Source organism: Leptopilina heterotoma, unplaced genomic scaffold, assembly GCF_015476425.1.
Source record: "Leptopilina heterotoma isolate Lh14 unplaced genomic scaffold, ASM1547642v1 Lhet_173, whole genome shotgun sequence".
NCBI classification, from domain to species: domain Eukaryota; kingdom Metazoa; phylum Arthropoda; class Insecta; order Hymenoptera; family Figitidae; genus Leptopilina; species Leptopilina heterotoma.
Genome location: NW_025110889.1, coordinates 852,310 through 873,571, shown reverse-complemented (window position 1 = coordinate 873,571; position 21,262 = coordinate 852,310). Strand labels below are relative to the sequence as shown.

General features: G+C 27.8%; 1 protein-coding gene across 1 annotated transcript; it reads right to left on the bottom strand.

Moving 5' to 3' along the window:
* Nucleotides 1–9,416: 9,416 nt before the first annotated feature.
* LOC122499719 lies at nt 9,417–11,729 on the bottom strand. The gene is made up of 2 exons (XM_043608194.1): nt 10,844–11,729; nt 9,417–10,576 (listed from the first exon to the last, which is right to left on the bottom strand). The coding sequence occupies exons 1-2, from the start codon at nt 11,727–11,729 to the stop codon at nt 9,417–9,419; spliced, it is 2,046 nt and encodes a 681-aa protein (XP_043464129.1).
* Between the last annotated feature and the right edge of the window lie 9,533 nt (nt 11,730–21,262).

The following is a 21,262-nucleotide window of genomic DNA, read 5'->3' as shown; positions in this document are numbered from 1 at the left end:
AAGTAAAAAAAACTTTTATGAAGAAGATAAAAATTTTCTGTTTTTAAAATTTTTGTATTTTCCTTTTTGTTGGCTCAGTTCATCGAATGTGAAATTTTTTTCAGACAATCTTCGGATTTCTGTGCTCCCTTCTCAAACCTTAAAAAAATCTTATTAATTTGGATTCGAAACTGGAAAAACTTTAGTTGATGTAGAAAAAAATGTCCTGTTTATAAAATTTTGGAATTTTCTTTTTTTTGGCACAGATCATAGAATTCGAAAATTTTTTCAGAGAAGCTTTGGATTTCATTGCTCTTTCCTCAAAGCTTTAAAAAAATTTTTTTATAGTGGATACGAAACAGGAAAAACCTTTTCCCAGTGGGCACACTTGTTCAAAAGACGTCCTAAAGATGTCTTTTTGCGGACGACTTTTGGACTTGTACAAAAAGACGTCTTAAAGACGTCCTATACATGTTCTATGTCTTGTCCATTAGATGTCTTTAAGATGTCTAAAAGACGTCTTTTTCATTCAACATTTGAAAATAGAAAAATTTTCATAAATAGAAAATATTATTTTCTAAGTTCAACTTGGTCTTAGAAATTCATGAATGTGAAATTCATTGTAATTTTTCTAAGTTAAATTCATTTCATTGACAAGTGAGATCGTTAACTTTGTAGAGATTCATATCTGTCTTGAACGGCTGAGGTGCTTAAGGAGCAGTGCTTCAAGCCCAAGGTATCCGAGTTCGATCGCAGCTTCGTTGGAATTTTTTCATTACTTCTCCACATTTTAGAAAAAATAAAATTAAACTTAAAATAAATTTAATACAATATTACTGATCTTCAACTTAGAAAGTGTTAAAAAAGAAATGTTTATTTAAGATCTGAAGGAATGTAAAAATGACGTCTAAAAGACGTCCCTTTTATGTCTTTTAGTCGTCCAAACGACATCTTTAAGACGTACTTTAGACGTCCTTTCTTATGTCTTTTGGGCGTCTTTTGGACCAGACATATAACGTCTGTTAGACGTCTTTTAGTTGTCTTTTTGATGACTCAGGAAAAACCTTTTCTGGTAGAGAAAAAAAATTTCCTGTTTATAAAATTTTGGAATTTTCTTTTTTTTGGCTCAGTTCATAGAATGCGAAAATTTTTTTAGACAATCTCCGGATTCATTTGCTTCCTTCTCAAACCTTTTAAAAAATGTTTTTCTCCTTGAAAGGAAACTAGAAAAACTTTAGTTGACTCAGAAAATAATTTCATGTCTTTAAATATTTTGAATTTTCCTATTATTTTGGATTATTTCATCGAATGTCAAAATTTTTTCTGAAAATCTTTGGAATAGTCTGCTTCCTCCTCAAACCTTTTTAAAAATGTTTTTCTCCTTGAAAGGAAACTAGAAAAACTTTAGTTGACTAAGAAAAAAATTTTTGGTCTTTAAAAATTTTGAATTTTCCTTTTTTTTTAGCTAATTTCATCGAACGTCAAAATTTTTTCCAAAAATCTTTGGATTTCTTTGCTCCCTCCTCAAACCTTTTAAAAAATGTTTTTCTTCTTGAAAGGAAACTAGAAAAACTTTAGTTGACTAAGAAAAAAATTTCCTGTCTTAAAAAATGTAGAATTTTGAACTTTTTTTCTGGCAAAGTTCATCAAATGTGAAAATTTTTTCCGAAAATTTCCGGATTTCTTTGCTCCCTCCTCAAACGTTTTGAGAAGTCTTTTTGTATTTGAGACGAAAGTGGAAAAACTTTAGTTTATCGTAATAAAAATTTCCTGTCTTTAAAAATTTGGAATTTTCATATTTTTTTTGGCTATGTTCATTTATTGTAAAAATTTTTTCAGAAAATCTTCGGATTTCTTCGCTCCCTCTTGTAACCTTTTGAAAAATCTTTTTGTATATGAGACGAAGCTGGAAAAGCTTTAGTTGATTGTCAAAAAATTTCCTGTCTTTAAAAATTTGGTATTTTCTTATTGGACGATATTTAGAATTTTTCCAAAAAATCGTTGTATCATTTTTCTCCGTCATAGCAAGTTTTGAAAAATCTTTTTTTACTCGCTAGCAGACTAGAAAGACAGTTTTTGTTTGAAAAAAATTTCCTGTTTTAAAAAAGTTATAATTTTTTCTTATTTTTAATTTTCTTAGTTAAACGTTATGTCAATTTTTTATAACAAATGGTTGAATAACTTTTCTCCAGCATGGCAACTTTTGAGAAGGCTTCTCTTAATGGCTAGTAGTTTATAGAAGCAGTTTTTTTTGAGAATGTTATAAGAAAAATGTAATAAGAAGTTTTATTAACACAGATAAATTGATTTTCAAAACGAAGAAAAGTATTTTGAGAAATCTGCTAACACTGAATAAACCGTAAAAATTTTGAAAATTATTTTCTTATTTTACTATTTATATTTTCTTCTTTCGAGCAACAAAATACAAAGCATAATTGCCAAGCAGCAAGAATTAATGTTTATAATTGAGGAAAAAACTTGGACAAGAGTTTGAAACACTTTGATGGCCATCGAAGAGTCTTCGAACACAAAAAGTCAATTCAAATAATTTTGAAAATTATTTTCTTGTTTTACTTTTTTTGTTTTCTTCTCTTGAGCAACAAAATACATGGCAAAATTGTCCAGCAGCAATTATTAATGTCTATAATTATGGAAAAAACATGAACAAGAGTTTGAAACACTTTGATGGCCATCGAAGAGTCTTCGAACACAAAAAGTCAATTCGCATAATTCTGAAAATTATTTTCTTGTTTTACTTTTTTTGTTTTCTTCTCTTGAGCAACAAAATACATGGCAAAATTGTCCAGCAGCAATTATTAATGTTTATAATTAAGAAAAACTTGAACAAGAGTTTGAAACACTTCGATGGCCATCGAAGAGACTTCGAACGCAAAAAGTCAATTCGAATAGTTTTGAAAATTATTTTCTTCTTTTACTATTTTTATTTTCTTCTTTTGAGCAACAAAATATAAAGCAAAATGGTCAAGCAGCATGAATTAATGTCTACAATTCAGGAAAAAACATATGGGAGAGTTTGAAGCACTTCGATGGCCATCGAAGAGTCTTCAAACAACAAAAGTCAATTTGAATAATTTTGGAAATTATTTTCTTGTTTTACTATTTTTATTTTCTTCTTTTGAACAACAACAATTTAATAAAATTATAAATTAATTAATAAATGCATTTTATTTATCAATTTAATTGTTAAATAAACAATTATTAATATATATTTAATTATTTATTAATAAACGGGACAAAGTCCTTTCGTATATTTGTACTCTTGCAAATTAAAATTGAATATACAAAATATTAAATATTAATTGTTTGTATTAATATTATTTTCTCTAATTAACAAATATTATTATTTATTTTTATTAATTATTACTCACTTTATTATTACTATAATTATTCTGTATTATTTACTTTTAAAATTAATAAATTTATTTAGTTTATCAATTAAAATAAATATAAGATAAAAAAATAACAATATTTAAAAATTATTATTTAATAAAATTGAAAATTAATTAATGAATGCATTTTATTTATCAATTTAATTATTAAATAAACAATTATTATAAATTTACAATATTTTAACAATTAGTGTTAATTATTATTAAAATAATAATTAAATTAATTAATTAATTAATTAAATCAAATAATTATTTTCATAAAAGAAAAATAATCCCCAATTTTTGTAAATTAATTAAAATACATTTTTTATTAATAATTTTTATTTTATTTTAATTAATAGTATTTGCAGAATTTTACTTACAGCGCCATCTCTGTTTGTCAAGCACACTAAAATTTCACTTTATTTACCGACATTTTCAATTTCACGAGCACGGATGACATTCTACATATCTTGTTTACATTGCCACACACTGAGCACTCTGAATACAGCAAACGCTGGTCAATTCACGCTTTGGTGAAACAAAACTTTGGCGAATTTACAGACTACCCTACGTTTTTTGGGTCGCTGAAACCAAAAAGACTACCAAAATCAAATCCATTCCACTCCCGACCCCCTATTCCCCTGCAATAGTTTTTTTTTCAAATAAAACGAACTAATTTTTGGGAAATTGAAAATTAAATATTAATTATCAAAAATTATTGCAGGGGGTTGTAGGGGGTCGAGGGTGGAAAGGATTTGATTTTGGCAGTCTTTTTTGGTTTCAGCGACCCAAAAAACGTAGGTTTAGACACCGTAATCGACTTTTCGTGAAAATTTGAACTTCGACCCCTCACCCCGGGCTTGTTAAGGGGGTTGTAGGGGGTTAAGGGAGTGAAGAATTCGTTTTTGGTAGTCTTTTTTGGTTTTAGCGAATAGAAACCCTACTCCACTTTTTTCTAAACTGAAATTCGAACCCCCGGGAGCAGGTGTAAGGGGGTGGCAGCAGGAAAATGGCCGATGAAAAAATTTTTAATGGTCATATTCGGTTTTAGCGACCCCAAAAACATGGGGATAGGGGGGTGTGACCTCTGGGTTTTGACTTTTTTATTTTTTTGTGTGCCTGTGTTATTTTACGCAAAATTTAATCAGCTTTTTAACCGTATTTAAGTTTTTTTTGCATCTCCTTTTATTTACGAGATATGAGTGAATAGGCGATGGTTTTTTTTATACAGTCGCGTGTAATCGTCCTGATACTTTTGGACGGTATGGTAGTGTACATTACTTAAAAGTTGAAAAATATTAAAATTTTCTTTCTTTGACTACTTTTTTTAAACTTTAACTTTTAAACTCAATACTTTCAAAGTTGTATGCTACTGAAAATATGTCTACTTTTAGGTCTACTTTAATTTTCTTTCTTTGACAACTTTTTTTAAACTTCAACTTTAACTTTTAAACTCAATACTTTCAAAGTTATATGCTACTGAAAATAGGTCTACTTTTAAAAATCTTAAATTTCGAAAATTCATAACTCGAAAATTTGGTCAATTTATACAAATAAAAAAATACCTATTTCATATTTTTTTATAAAGAACCAGAAAAAATATGTTTAACCTCTGTTAAAATGTCAAAATTTCATTTAAAATTGCTCATATATTATATTCGACTCTCGGATCTTTTGCATTCAGATCTTTTACACTCGATCCTTTTACAATTTTTCTCCCTCACCTTTTATCTTTTACATTAAATAAATAAATGACTATCAAAGGGTCAAAATATTTATTTAACGATAACTTAGGTCATCTAAAGTGAATTATAGCAGCTCCTCCATTATGAGATTAAAATTACATTAAAATTTGAATTACTATAAATGTAAATATTAGAACTAAAACATAAATACTGTCATTAATTTATATATTTGGTTATACAAATTGCATTGTTTTGCGTTACCATGGCATTTGTTTTGGTAAAAAATATGAGAGGATTTGGTCCCATAAGTGCAAAAGATCCGAGAGTCGAGTGTATTATTATATGTATATTATTTTGTAATGATGAAATTAAAGATAAATGGCAGAATACAAGTTTGAAGTTTCGTAACAGCTGACAAAACAAATGAACATCTACTACAGATTGAATACAAATGAACATCTACTACAGATTAAAAACAAATGAACATCTACTACAGATTAAAAACAAATGACTATCTAATACATACTGAAAAAAATGAGCATCTACTTCATACTTAAATACTTGAATATCTTGAAAAAAATTGAAACTCGAGGAATTAGTTGTTCTATCAAGTAGAAATATGACCCAAAAAATATTTTTGATTTTTTCGAAAAATTGGAGGGGGTAGAGGGGGGTCAATTTGACCAATTTTGCCAACACCGGCTACTTTGTGAATTTTTTCTGAACATATTTGTAATGGGAAAAATTTTTTAGAATATGTTTCTGAAAGGTTTTTTCGTCCTCTTTCCAATGGTGTATTTTATTTTTTAATATTTTAAAAATTTACCCTAATTTTTGATAATTAATATTTAATTTTCAATTTCTTAAAAATCGGTCGGTTTTTTTTGAAAATAAATTATTGCAAACGAAAGCTGAGGTTTTTTACTATCGGCATGTAAATTTTCAGAATGCCCTTTTTTTGTTTTTGAGTTATTAAATTTCAAAGAATAAATTGCGTCCCGGGCGCCTTGTCTCACGCCGGTTACCACGCGGCTCAGTGCAACCGCGACGCAGCGCGCCGCAAATTATTCTACGAAATTTAATAACTCAAAAACAAAAAAAGGGCAATCTAAAAATTTACATGCCGATAGTAAAAAACCTCAAAAATTTAAAATAATTTAAATAAATAATAATAATAATAATAATAAATAATAATAATAATAATTTAAAGAAAACGGACCGATTTTTGGGAAATTAAAAATTAAATATTAATTAACAAAATATAGGGCAAATTTTTAAAATATTAAAAAATAAAATACACCATTGGAAAGAGGACGAAAAAACCTTTCAGAAACATATTCTAAAAAATTTTTCCCATTACAAGTATGTTCAGAAAAAATTCACAAAGTATCCGGTGTTGGCAAAATTGGTCAAATTGACCCCCTCTACCCCCACCAATTTTTCGAAAAAATATTTTTTGGGTCACATTTCTACTTGATTGAACAACAAATTCCTCGAGTTTCAATTTTTTTTCAAAAAGTTGAAATTTCAACTTAGGACATTTGACGTAAAATGCCTCATATACTGAAAACAAATGAGATATATATTAAAAAACAAATGAGCATCTACTACATATTGAAAACAAATGAACATCTAATATATACTGAAAACAAATGAGTTATATATATTAAAAAACAAATGAGCATCTACTACATATTGAAAACAAATGAACATCTACTACAGATTAAAAACAAATGAATAACGACAACTTTTTGCCCGTTTCATGAAAGAATAATGCCAAGTTGCTCATTTAATCTTATATATAAACATGTCACACCTTTCCTCAACAATTTTAAGTCTCATCAAACTGGTGCCCTAAAATAAAATACATGAAATGTAGTAAATTGCAATTTTTTCAAAAATTTTAGCTGTTCCTTTTTTCGAGATATCAATAAAAATGTAATTTTCGATCAAAAACTCAGAATTTACGCAAAGCTATGCATTTGTTTATGTACTTAACGAAACAGGCTGACACTGAATTTGGTGCGGCAAATGTTAAAGCTGTTTATGATAGGTTTTTTCACGCTAATAAAAAATCCCTCAATAAAAATTAGCCATCAGATGTGGGTTTCGAGAAAAACGAAGTTAAAAAGGCAAAAAATCGCGATTTTGGCAAAGTTTGAGCACCTCCAGCAATGAAACGAAAGGTCGTAGTAACTTCTGCAAAAACGCGATTTTTTGACTTTTAAACTCCGTTTTTCTCGAAAACCAGAGCTGATGGCTACTTTTAAATAAACATTTTTTTATTGGTCCATCAGTAGCTGCCATCTCGCGGCGCTTTTTATCATTACAAATTTATTTTTTCTTTAATAATTATTAATTTAATGACAAAACTGAAAAACAAGTTGTTCATTTCATGATCATTAAGCTTCCTCAATATAATATATACCAATTGTTTAATTTTTTATTTTAGAATAATTATTTTAAAGTGTTAAGATAAAATGTCAAAAAATACAAAATTTCAATTTTTTGTGAAAATTTAAAATATTTATTAATTCTATAAATTTTGATAAAATATATACTTTATATACATGAATCGATTCGTTTTTATGTCAGGAATGCAATTTTGACAAGAATTAATAAAAATTTTAATATAGAAAAAAGTTACTTTAAAAAATCCAAAAATTATTTTTTAAAAAATTACAAAATTGTTGAAAAATGTTTTTTTTTAAATATTTTTGAAAATCCTTTTGTCTGATTTTTGGTATTCGTGACCGTAATACACCTACAAAATTTTATCAAAATCCGTCAAGACGTGTAAGAGAAAATTTGTTCACAAGAATCGGTGACATACACACACACATACATACACACACACATACATCCGGACATTTGTTCCTCTCGACGAATTATATATACTACACTTGAAAATTTGTAAAAATAATTGGTTCTAAAAAATTCGGAAATCGACATCACTATAAGGCTTCTTTTATGAGGAAGCAAAATGGACAGATTTTTTGTTATTTAAGGTTACAGTTTAAACAAATACATTGTAAGATATTGAAAAGTTGAAGCATTCTAGAATGATTAAAACATTAAATAACGGAATAAACTTGCTTTAACTTGACACTTGGTGTTTTTTGGGTCAGTTATTGTACTTTTGATGTTATTTTTGAAAAATAAAAAATGGCTTATCCAGTATGGCGGACGACTATTTTGAAAAAAATACTTTAATTCACTTGAAAGTCGTTCCTTGGGGTTTTTTAGTGCCGCTGATTATGAAGATTAAGTTATTTTTGAGCAATTCAAAAAGCCTATTCTGATATGGCAGACGACTATTTGAAAAAATACTTTATTTCACTTAAAAGTCGCCTCTTGGGTATTTTTAGTGTCGCTGATTACGAATTTCAAGTTATTTTTGAGAAATTCAAAAAGTAGGGATTGCTGATCATGAATTTTATGTCATTATTTAAAGAAGTCAAATAAAACAACAACCAATCTACAAACAAGTGGTGTCTTTAAAATTTGTAGCAACAATAGTGAATAATACATAGTGAACAATAGTGAACAATAGATATATGAATAACGAAAGAAAAAATATATCATATAACAAGTAAGTAGACAAAAAAATATTATTTTTCAGATGTAACAAAAACGGCGGCGTACGACGAAAGGTAAGAAACAAACAACAAGTTAGTCAATAATTAAGTAATATATCTTATTTTTCAGATGCAGCAACAACGGCGGCGTACATCCAAATGGAAGGAAAGTGAACCAACAGGTAAGTAAATCAACGATTTAAAAAAGTAATTAGGTTTTTTTTCAGGTGCAGCAACAACGGCGGCGTACATCGCAACGGTAGAAACATCAAACAACAAGTCAATGATTAAATAAAATACCTTATTTTTCAGATGCAGCAACAACGGCGGCGTACATCCAAATGGAAGGAAAGTGAACCAACAGGTAAGTAAATCAACGATTTAAAAAAGTAATTAGGTTTTTTTTCAGGTGCAGCAACAACGGCGGCGTACATCGAAAGGGAAGAAACATCAAACAACAAGTATGTTAATGATTAAATAAAGTAATTAGGTTATTTTTCAGATGCAGGAACAACGGTGGCGTACATCACAACGGTAGAAACATCAAACAACAAGTCAATGATTAAATAATATACCTTATTTATCAGATGCAGCAACAACGGCTGCGTACATTGAAAGGGAAGGAAAGCGAACCAACAGGTATGAAAATCAACGATTTAAAAAATTAATTAGGTTATTTTTCAGGTGCAACAACAACGACGACGGACATTAAAAGGAAAAGAATATATCAGGTGAGTTATTTATCAATTTCAAATATCGCAAAGGTGATAGTGTTGTTTAATTTAATCGGAATCTTCCATTCGTTCAATGAAATTGATTGGATTTACTGGTGGAGGCCTATTTCCTGCGTCCATTATTGTCTCAAATATTCTAGATGATGGATAATGAACGTTTTGTTCATTTCGGGCATATCCTAAGAACCAAAGAACACTTGCTACGTGTGCACATGTACCAAGTGTACGAGCATCACTTTTACATGTGCAATAGTAACCAATAATAGGACCTTCTTCATTTACTTCTGCATCATCTCTATGCTGTTCTTCCACAGGTTTGTATGCTATCCATAACTGATGTAATGTTATGTTTCTAAATCTAGAGCCTTTTTTCATTCTTAATAGACCAGGAATAGCTCTTTCATTTTGTGGATTTTGTACTTCTACAAATATTTCTTCCTCATTTTGACGCTGGATTTTGTCTTGAACGTATGATGGTGCCAATCTTACTTGATAGACGCCAAAAGTCAAGTCCTTTAAGTACTGAATGGTTAATTCTGGAAAGTCAGGCAGTAATGCTGCATTTAGTGCAATCCAGCGACGTGCATTCCTTGTATGAAGCATTTCAACTTCTACAAGTTGCTGCACAACGTTCACTTCTTGAGCTCTTCTTAGCATTCGCGCTGCCAATTCTGCGTTTGCTCCTTCTATATGGATTGTCGGATGGAATCGATTAATAATTGCACCTGCTATTTGGTAGAATTCATTAAGATTGTGAATATGCGGATGTAATATTATGTTTCCTAAAAACTTGAACATAGTTTTAAGATGTCCATTTCGCATTTCTACAATCCATCGGCTCTTTGTTATCAGTCGTGATTGGTTTGCTTCATCAGTTGTTAACTGACGCTGTGGTGGCCGAAGGAGTGCAGGCATTTTCCAGATAATTCCACGGTTCGTAAGCATCTCTGTCGCATCGCGGTAGCCTCTGTCCACAATCATAATAGAACCTTCCTGAAACCATTCACTCATTCGGTCATTGTCTCTGTCAAACTCGTTACGCAGTATGGAGGCGTCATTGTTTCTGCTGTCAGAGAAGTATGGACCTTGAATTGCCAAAATGTAACCATCTGGTGCTACAATTAAAACTGGCTTCAGTAAATGGGAACTTTTGTGAAGGCAAAATGATTGTCGTAAAGCTCGAAAGTTACTACAGTCAGGTCCCCATACTGTTAGATTCCAAACTGATATGTCCTCAGTAGTGTTATGTTTTTGCATAACCTCCAAATTCAGAAGTGTTAGGTGACGTCACCAATTTTCAGGGCCGTATTATTAAGCCCAAAGAAAAGGGGCATATACTTCTAGGCCAAACTTGAGGTTTATATATTTACGTTCCTGAAAGGTGCGCAGTAGGCATACTTTGAGCACATAACAGAGCTGAGTCTGGAGGAGTGGGAAATTTCTGGAAATGTAACAGTATGGGGACCCGACTGTACTTTTATGAATGTAGCTGTAGGTACCATCCATGCATTCGATTACTCTTGGAATTTCTGGGTTTGGATTATATAGTGCGTTTGCAAATTCTGTAACGTGCTCTGCCACATACTGGTGTGGCGTAATTGCATCAAACCCTATGTTTTGTGGAACAAAAATCTGCATCAACGATTTTCTAACAGTATCCACAGTCAAACTTGCAGCTTGTCTGCTTGAGTATGCGAAAATAACTTTTAGAAAATCGTCTGCTAGACCCTCCTTCATCTTACACAAAAACATTAAAAGATCTCGTTTGGAGACATGTCTAAAACCTCGATCATTACGAGGTACTGGTCTACAAAACTCATATAATTCATTGAATTGTACTTTACTTATAGGTGATAAAGATGTAAACTCTTCATCGCTAATAGAATCAACGTCAACAAATTGTTTTTTATCTACAACTAAACCACGCAACAATTGCAGAACAATTTGTAATTCCTGACCATCTATAATGTATGGTCTGTTAATGAATTGCAGCCCATCTTGCAAAGCTCGGAATACAAATCCATTTTCATCTATATGTAGATTACAAATTCTTACGTCACCCGGAACGTAAATATTCACATTTACAAAAATATTAACACGGCTTTCAATAGACTTTCTATGAAGATTAACATCAGTATTGCAAAGCAGACAAGTTCGATAGTGGTTTCGAGTTAAAACGTTAAGTCTGTTACATCTAGGATCAATTTCAATTGCTTCTATTTCTAGTCGAATAGACTGATTACAATTAATGCACAGTCTTGTTCGATCAGTTATAGCAGCTGGTAGTAAGTTACGTTCATCACGTCTACGTATTGCAATGTCTCTTTTAAGAATATTTTCGTCACTATCTATTCGAGCCATTTGATTTGGTCTATATAGTATATCACATACATAACAATTCAGTCGAATTCTAAATGCCATTTTTTAAATTATTCTATAAAAGATTGACGTACATTAAATAAAGAGGAATATTTCCTACACGGTAAGTTATTCAACGATGACAAAAACAAATGAACTCTGATTTTTTTGAGCGACAACGGCGGCCTATATTACATGAAGAGGAATATTTCCTACACGGTAAGTTATTCAACGATGACAAAAACAAATGAACACTGTTTTATTTTCAGCGACAACGGCGGCCTATATTAAATGAAGAGGAATATTTCCTGCAAGGTAAGATATTCAACGATGACAAAAACAAATGAACTCTGATTTATTTTCAGCGACAACGGCGGCGTATATTAAATAAAAGAAAGATACCGAAAAGATAAACATTTTTATTGAAAAAATGAATATTATTATATTTCAAAGACATGAATTATTCTTCAATATTCACCTCTGAAAATAAAATAATTTTTTATTTCATTTAGTGGGGTGTCAAAGTCGATGTGACTTTCAGATTGAAGTTCAATATAAAAATCTAATCTAAATGATAAAGTAATCGATCATTACTATATATAGTATAATATATTACGTTTTTGTTCTAGCGCGTGTTAGCGTGTTCTAGAGAATGTTCCACAGACGATCTTAAGAATTCTAGGAGGAACTTGTATAAGAGCTCGTGAAGGATACTTTGCCTTTGACTGCGCAATAGTCTTTATTTTATAAAAACAGTTTTTATTTTTCATCGCAATATCCTATATATTATATCTATATGTAAGCATAATGTATATGAATAACTTATGGAAGTTCCTATATAAACGAAACAGCACCACATAAACGTTTGTGGGAAGATTCATTGGATCCTATCCCAGTTATATATGGGTTCCTACATAGATTCTTAAAAAAGGAACTTACAAATAGAATCCCTTAAAAAAATCTTAAACAAAAAGTATAAGATCCTTTTTAAACTTATTATGTAATCCCATTTATAATAGCATATATTTTACATAATATATTACAAGGGATCCTTTTTGTTTCCTTATATGAGAATCGATGTAAGAACTCAGATAACATCTCTTATAGGATCACACGAGAGATTTTAAGTATTTGTTAATTCACATATGTATGAAACCAATTGGATATCACATTTTTTATATATGATCTTATAAGGGATTCTATTTACAAGTTGATTATATGAGAATCTATATACCGTCGTCTATCTGCATTAAAATGAGCGTATTGCGCTTTGTAGTGCTGCTAAAGATATATTATCGCAACCTTACGTATACAAATAAGCATGTAGTTTAAGAAAACACATAAAAGAAGATACATTTTGTATATTTAAGTCAGTGAGATTAAGCACTGACTTGAAATTCGTAATCAGCGACACTAAAAATACCCAAGAGGCGACTTTTAAGTGAAATAAAGTATTTTTTCAAATAGTCGTCTGCCATATCAGAATTAGCTTTTTGAATTGCTCAAAAATAACTTAATCTTCATAAGCAGCGGCACTAATAAACCCCAAGGAACGACTTTCAAATGAATTAAAGTATTTTTTTTTCAAAATAGTCGTCCGCCATACTGGATACGCCATTTTTAATTTTTCAAAAATAACATCAAAAGTACAATAACTGACCCAAAAAACACCAAGTGTCAAGTTCAAGCAAGTTTATTCCGTTATTTAATGTTTTAATCATTCCAGAATGATTCAACTTTTCAATATCTTACAATGTATTTGTTTAAACTGTAACCTTAAATAACAAAAAATCTGTCCATTTTTTTCAGTTTTGTCATTAACATTTTTTGTTCAGGAGGTCAAAAACTACTAAACTACAAAGTTACAAGAAATTTCACCGGATCCCAAATTCCCATGTATGCGGTGCGGGGTTCTTTAAATTAACCATCAATTTTTAAATAATTATTTTGCCGAGTGAATATAAAATTTAAAATAAATAAAATTATTAATAATATAAATTGAGTTAGTAGTAAATAAAGTACAATACAATAATTAGAATTCAGTTCCCCACTTTTAAAGTATATTTCACTTTATTAATAATTTAATATAGAAAGCATATTTGGTGAAAAATAATGTTCAATCACGAAAACTGCCAGAGCCAGGTCCACAGGTAACTCATAGAGTTCGAATAAATCCAGTAGATTTATATAAATCTGCAGCCCGTTGTTACGATGCTAAGTATCGTTACCATCGTGGCAAAAAAGGATTTGATAAAGAAGCAGGACTTGAATTTTGGTGAGTTTAATCAATTGAATTTATATTGAAAAGTTTTTGTTGATCTGATGAGGGTGTCAAACCAAGCCTGCGAAACATTTCATACCTTTCAAAGTAAAGAATTATTCTTTATTAATTATTATCTTTTAAAATAGGTATTAGAGATGTGCGAATAGTTCGAATTCGAATCGAATCAGCAAGATTCGATTCAAATTCGAACTAAAAAGGTTCGAATTCGAACTATTCGAAGAATTCAACTATAGTTCGTATTCGAATCAACATTTTTTTATAAAAATTAATTATTAATTATAAAAGTTTTTTATTATTTAATTGTACACCGTAGCTGAATTTACTGTCCCTAAAGGTATTTCTTTTTTCGACAATTCGCGCCTTGTATTCGCTGCACCTTTCATCAAAACTTTTTCCCCAATTAATTGTCGCTTTCTATTGCGTAATTGTCGTTTTATTTGTTCATGGTCTCGACATCCAGCCATGTCTTTAGTGTGGACTTGTAATACCAAACCAGAGCCAGGAGGTGGTTCTTCTTCTGCGGTAGCAAAAAATGAATTGTTACAAGTTTTACTTTTGCAATTGCCAATGATTTTTATGAAATAATTACATGGATTTCTAGATACTGTTGCTTTTTTAAATGTGTAGGCACAAGGTAATTTATAAAATTCAAAAAATTTGTCGTTAACAATGTTCGACCACACTCCTGGCTCCAAAACAAGTACCTCACGACCTTTGTAATTTTTTTTGTTGGCTGCATATTTATATAATCTGTTGACTCGATTAAAAGTTGGAAGGTATCTTCATTTTTTGAAAACCAATTATCTCTAATGCGAAAATCGTCGTCATCTTTATCGGAAAAATCTAATGACTCGTCGATTTCCTCGAATTCCTGGTTGTCATCTGAGTATTGATCATGAAGTTCCTTTTTTTCAGCAGTAAAAGAAATGACCAATTTTTCGAAAATTTTAGTCCTCAAATTTTTTCGGTCTTCTCTTAAATTTCTATATATATCTTGTGCAGTCCATTTTTCCTCTAAAGTTTTACTGACGTCTTTATAAAATTGAGAAGAACGAGCTGGTAACTGGTTGGTTGTTTGAATTATTACACGTAATTCATCGCCATGTTTAAGTAAAGCATCCACTGCTTCATTATGATTTACCTTTGCTTCCCTTGGCATCTACATATAAAAAGAAAATTTATAAAATAATATAATTATAATACACAATATATCTTAAATACATACATACACTGAAAAAAAAGTTCTGGTTAGGGTATATTTAACACGATATTCTAGTTAAAACAACCAGAATTCTGGTTAACCTAACCAGAAAAAATCTAGTTAGGGCATATTTAACACGAAATTCTAGTTAAAAACAGGTTTTCTGGTAATTCCAACCAGAACTTTTTTTTCAGTGTATATATTGTACATAAATTAATAAATTATAATACATAAAAACTTGATTAAACAATTTTTAGGACTCGAAGTAGGACCGTAAATCCTGAAAAAGTCCGTAACTTTGCTTGAAGTCCATAAAAGTCTGTTTCTTTAAAAAAAAGGTCCGTAAAGTCTGTAATTTTATTTAAAAAGGATGAAAAGTTCGTAAATTGTATAATATAATTTTGAGAATTTTAAAGAAATTACAAATGATTGCAGAAAGTTAATAATTTTTAAAAGTAATAAAATTTTCCGCAAAAATTCAATTATGTTCAAAAATTTTTTTAAATTCTTGTCAAAATTTCAATTATCTTTAGAAATATTAAAATTTGTCTCAAAAATTCAATTATTTTCGAAAAATCTAAAAAAAATGGTCAACATGTCAATTATCTTTACAAATAAATAGCAAAATTCTTCGACAAAATTCAATTAATTTCAAAAATTTTAATAAAATCCATTGTAAAAATTCAATTATTTTAAAAAGTAATAATATTTTTTACAGTAATTTAATTATATTGAATAGAATTTTAATCGAATTCCTCGAAAAAATTCTTAAAAATGTTATTAAAATTCGTCCAAAGAATTGAGTTATTTAAAAATTTGTTAATAAAATTTTTAATAGGAATTGAATTCAAAGAAACATTCAATTATTCAATAAATTATTTTTATATTTAAATAATTGAATTCTGGTAGAACTTTCTCATAAATATATTGATTTAAAAATAGATTTCAGTTGAAATATTAGACTATAATAATTGAATTCTTTCGAAGAATTTCATTAAAATTTTAAAATAATTGAATTTTATAGAGACATTTTTTTAAAATTGTCTTAAAAATAATTGAATTTCAACAAAAAAAGTTTTATCAAAACATTTTAAAATGCTTTAATTTCTGCTAAAATTCTGATATTTTTGAAAATAATTGAATTCTTACAAAGAATTTTATTAAGACTTTTGAAAATAATTGGATTTCTGCAAAGATTTTTATTACTTTACGAAAATATTTAAATTCTTGCGAAAAATTTTATTAAAATTTCTGAAAGTAATTGAAGATCTGCTAAGAATTTTTTTATTTTTAATTTATGCCAAAAATTTTATTATAAAATTTTTTAAAATAATTGAATTCCTGTTAATTTTTTACAAGAATTTAAATATTTTTGAAAATTTAAAAAAAATTCTTCGCAAGAATTCAATTATTTTCATAAATAGTCAAATTTTTTACAGACATTCAATTTATTTTTAGTACAATTTTAATCAAATTTTTCGAAAAATGTAATTATTCTTAATTTATTAAAATTCGTTGATGAATTCAATTATTTGAAAATTTGTTGATAACGATCTTTTATGGGAATTAAATTTTAAGAAACTTTCAAAAATTCAATAAATTATTTATTTGTATTTAAATAATTAAATTCTAGTAGAGTTTTCAAATAAAAATTGATTTAAAATGAATTTTAGTTAAAATGATAGATAATAAGAATTGAATATTAGAAGCAATATAGCGTGAATTTTAAAAAATAATTGAAGTTTGTATTTAATTTTTTTGAAAAAGTTTAATTGAGTTTTTTTAATATTACTTTTATTTTTTATTTTCTAGTATTTATTTAATTAAAGAATTTACGAATAATTGAAATTTCGTAAAATTTAATTATTGTAAAAAAATGAATTTGAAAATTGTCAAGAACTTTTTCGAAAATTATTAAAAATAATCGATATAAAGAAGAATTTTAGATAAAAATTCTTAAAAATAATAATTGAATTGATAATGATTTTAATTATTATAAATTATTTTTATTAATAATTATTATTAATTATTATAAAACATGAAGAAATCGATGACTTATGGGAGTTATCGATTTCTTCATGTTTTATAGTTATGAAAAATTGAATTTCTAGTTTTAAGTAAATGTTCTCTTATTTGATTCGGACTGATTCTATTTTTGTCAGTTGGTCCGTAAAGTCCGTATTTTTAAGGGGATGTCAAAGTCGATACGATTTTCCCATTGAAGCTCAATGCAAAAATCCAATCCACTTTGACACCATGGTGTCAAAGTGGATTGGATTTTTGCATTGAGCTTCAATGGGAAAATCGTACCGCCATTTTGAATTTTGAAAATCCGACATCGGTTTTCTAATCAACGATCCAAAAATATTAAGAATCAGATGCTTAAGTTAAAGTCCTTTCCAATTATTCTTTTCTTCGTTTTTTCAGTTTTTAGGTCGTGTAACCTAAACTTTAAATTGTTGTACCTTAGTGAAAAAAAGTCGGATCGGATCGGGTGCAGAATATTTTGAAAGGTGAATAATTGTACTTTTCTTTAAAATTTGTTCGAATAATAAAAAAAATTTTTTGTAAATTTTATTGAGAGTCGAATGTTGCCAAAAATGGCTTTTTTTACTCTTTTAGGTTAGAATATCTCAGAATCCTGACGTGATAGAGCAATTTCGCTGCCAGTTTTGGATTCACGGTGACAAATTACATCGGAAATGACTTATCCCGGTTCTGGGTCTGACAAAATTCAAAATTTTGTAGGCCTGTGTAATTGATATTTGTCGAAAAATTTTATGAAATTTTTTATATTAAATAATTGAACTCATGTGAAAATGTTATTATTAATTAAAATAATTGAATTATTTCAAAGAAATTTATTAAAAATTTTATAAACTATTGAATGTCTGTGAAATTTTATTAAAAAGAATTTAATTCAAGCTTTTAAAAATAATTGAATTTTAAAGAAGAATTTTATTATTCATAACAATAATTGAAATTTTGCCAAGAATTAAAAAAAAATTTTTGAAACAATTGAATATTAAAGAATTTTATTATTTATAAAGATAATTGAAATATTGACAAGAATTTTTTAAAAATTTTGGAACATAATTGAATTTCTGCGAAGAATTTTATTACTTTTAAAAATTATTAATATTCTTCCAACGAATTTTATTCCAGTTTATAAAAATAATTGAATTTTGGTGAAGAATTTTACTATATCTAAAAATAATTGAATTCTTGAAAAAAACTTTGTTAAATTTTTATTAACCCTCGGAGAACACATGGGGTCATTTTGACCCCACGATTTTTTGCGAAAAGCTTTTTATCTATTGTTTAATATTATTTATAAGGATTTTAAAGTACACAGACTTATTTTACAGAGTTTAAACTATATTTTCAAAAAATCCTCAGGTTAAGCAGATGAACAGTTCAAAATTGGTTGAGCATTGAAAAATGACCTAAGAAAGAGGTGTGTTCTCCGAAGGTTAAATAATTGAATTTCTCGGACGAATTTTATAAAAATCCTTTTTAAATAATTGATATTTTTCAAAAATTTTTTTGAAATTTTTTATATTAAATAATTGAATTCCTGTGAAAATTTTATTATTTATGAAAATAATTGATTTATTTCGAAGAAATTTATTAAAAATCTTGTAAATTATTGAATTCCTGTGAAATTGTATTAACAAGAATTTTATTACAGGTTTTAAAAATAATTGAATTTCGAAGAAGAATTGTATTATTTATAAAGATAATTGAAATTATCTAATAATTATATTACTTTTGAAAATAATTGAATTTCTGGAATTATTTGTAACTTTTCCAAAATTCAATTTTTTTAGTATTTTTAACTAAAATTCTTTTATTAGTCTAGTATTTATGAAAATTGTAAAAATGATTTATTAAATAATTTATAATTCATAATTTTATGATAGTAAAATTAAGTTATTTAAACAGAAATTATTGTCTGAAATAGAAAAAATTCAAGGAATTCAAGGTTTTGTATTAAAATTCGTGGTAATTTCATAGTTTACGAGGCAAACAAAAAAAACATCAAAATTCAGAGTTTTTTCATTAAATTTTAAAATTCAATTTTTCCCAGTACTTTTACTAAAAATCCCTGACTTTTCCCTGAATTCCCTGACCTGTGGCGACCCTGATAAATCATTTGATGGTGAATCAGGAATCGAAGTAATTACTATGAAAATATATTATTTTTAATTAATAAAGCAAAATCGAAAATTTTTTTCACAACAAAATTTTCGGATTTTCAGAAGACTATAACTTTTTTCTCAATGCTCCTAAAATTTCAATCTTCTCCGTGTAGTTGAATAACGTCATAATTTACTTAATCTTAAAATTTGACGTATGTGTTTTGCCTCGTTTTTGAAAAATTAATTTTTTAATTTATTTTCTTAAAAAGGTTAGTTGGAATTTTAACGTGAAATAGAGTGATGTGAAATTGGTCGGTTAACTTCAAGTCCTAAAATTAACCTTTTTAAGTGAATAATTTAAAAAAATTAATATTTTGAAAACAAAGCAAAACACATACGTCAAATTTTAATATTGAGTAGATTATATTACTTTTAAGCTACACGGAGAAGATTGAAATTTTAGGAGCATTGAGAAAAAAGTTATAGTCTTCAGAAAATCCGAAAATTTTTTTGTGAAAAAAATTTTTGATTTCGCTTAATTAATTAAAAATAATATATTTTCATAGTAATTGCTTCGATTCCTGATTCACCATCAAATGATTTATGCTTTTGGTAAGTTCTGTTATATGACATAAAATAATTATTGAATAAAAACATTTTTAAAAAAGTGCAAAATTTAAGGTTACAAAATAATACTCTGAGAGGCCAACTTTTGATTAATAATAAAACTTAAAAAAATTAAATTTTTGGAATAATATTGTGGTTAATGAAATCAGAAAGTCTTCTAGTTTTACATATTTTATAATATAATATTTTACTAATTTTATGCAAATTCTGTTTGGAAATTTTATAAAAATAGTAGATATTCAAAATCTTTCAATTGCAAAAAGTTTTAAAGTTTTAAAAAATATGTAATAAAATTGAATAGTTTTAAAGAATTTAATTATAGTTTTTGAGAATAGTTTTTTAATTTCTAGAATTGGCAAATTTAAAGTTGTGGAAATTCTCACAAAATAAAAAAAACAGAAATAGTAGCTTTTAGTGTCTGAAATGTAGAAAAATAAGTACTCAAATAGTAACATAACATAAAACAAGTAGAAAAATAGTAGATTTTAGTAGATGAGTGCGAAGCCTGCTATATTAAAACGACTGAAATATTTCTTGACATTTAAAAATAAATAAACATATAAAAGTACTAAAAATTTGCAAGCTTTAATTAATATTCTATATATCTATCTTTAATAAAATTCACTCTTCTATATACAAATTTTATAATTAATGTTTCCATTACTAACCTTTAAAGTAGTTAGAAGCACAAAAATTACAACAATTACAATGTTATCATCAAATTCTATTTATGATGGTAAATTTCAAGTTCCTGAAAGCCTTTGACTTCTGAAAATTGAATAATTAAAGATAATTAAAATCACTATTATATTAATAAAGCACACCCAAATAGCAATTTTTGTTTAAACCTTTAAATTGCTCATCTCAAATTGTTTTGTGCACAAGATCGATCATTTACATTATTCCTTTATAAAATATCAAATCAGACTCAAGTAAACTATTAAACAACACTCGAAACAACTACAATTAAAATTAGTTTTATCTTAATTTGTTTCTTCTCTAATACCAATAGTGTACAAGTAAGAAGTAAACATATACGTATCATGTTAAAACTTGTCAGATTTTAAATGTAACTGTCTAGTGGGAATTCCCAACACACAGAAACAGTTTATCCAATAGAAAGTTACGATTCAATGGAAAGTGAATTCCGTTGTTTGCTACTGCGCGATTGGCCCTTTAAGGTGCAGTCTCATGTTTGTAGAATAGTGTCGTAATGTAATAATAAATTTGACCAATCAGAAAAAGTGTTCAAAACTTCCAGTCATCTGATTGTTCAAAAATG

What these genes read in the sequence shown, in the direction of transcription:
- LOC122499719 (XM_043608194.1), bottom strand. Translation starts at nt 11,729, where the DNA reads ATGGCTCGAATAGATAGTGACGAAAATATTCTTAAAAGAGACATTGCA. An exon ending in CTACAGCTACATTCATAAAA is followed by an intron (nt 10,577 to 10,843) that starts GTACAGTCGGGT and finishes GGAATCTAACAG; the next exon opens with TATGGGGACCTGACTGTAGT.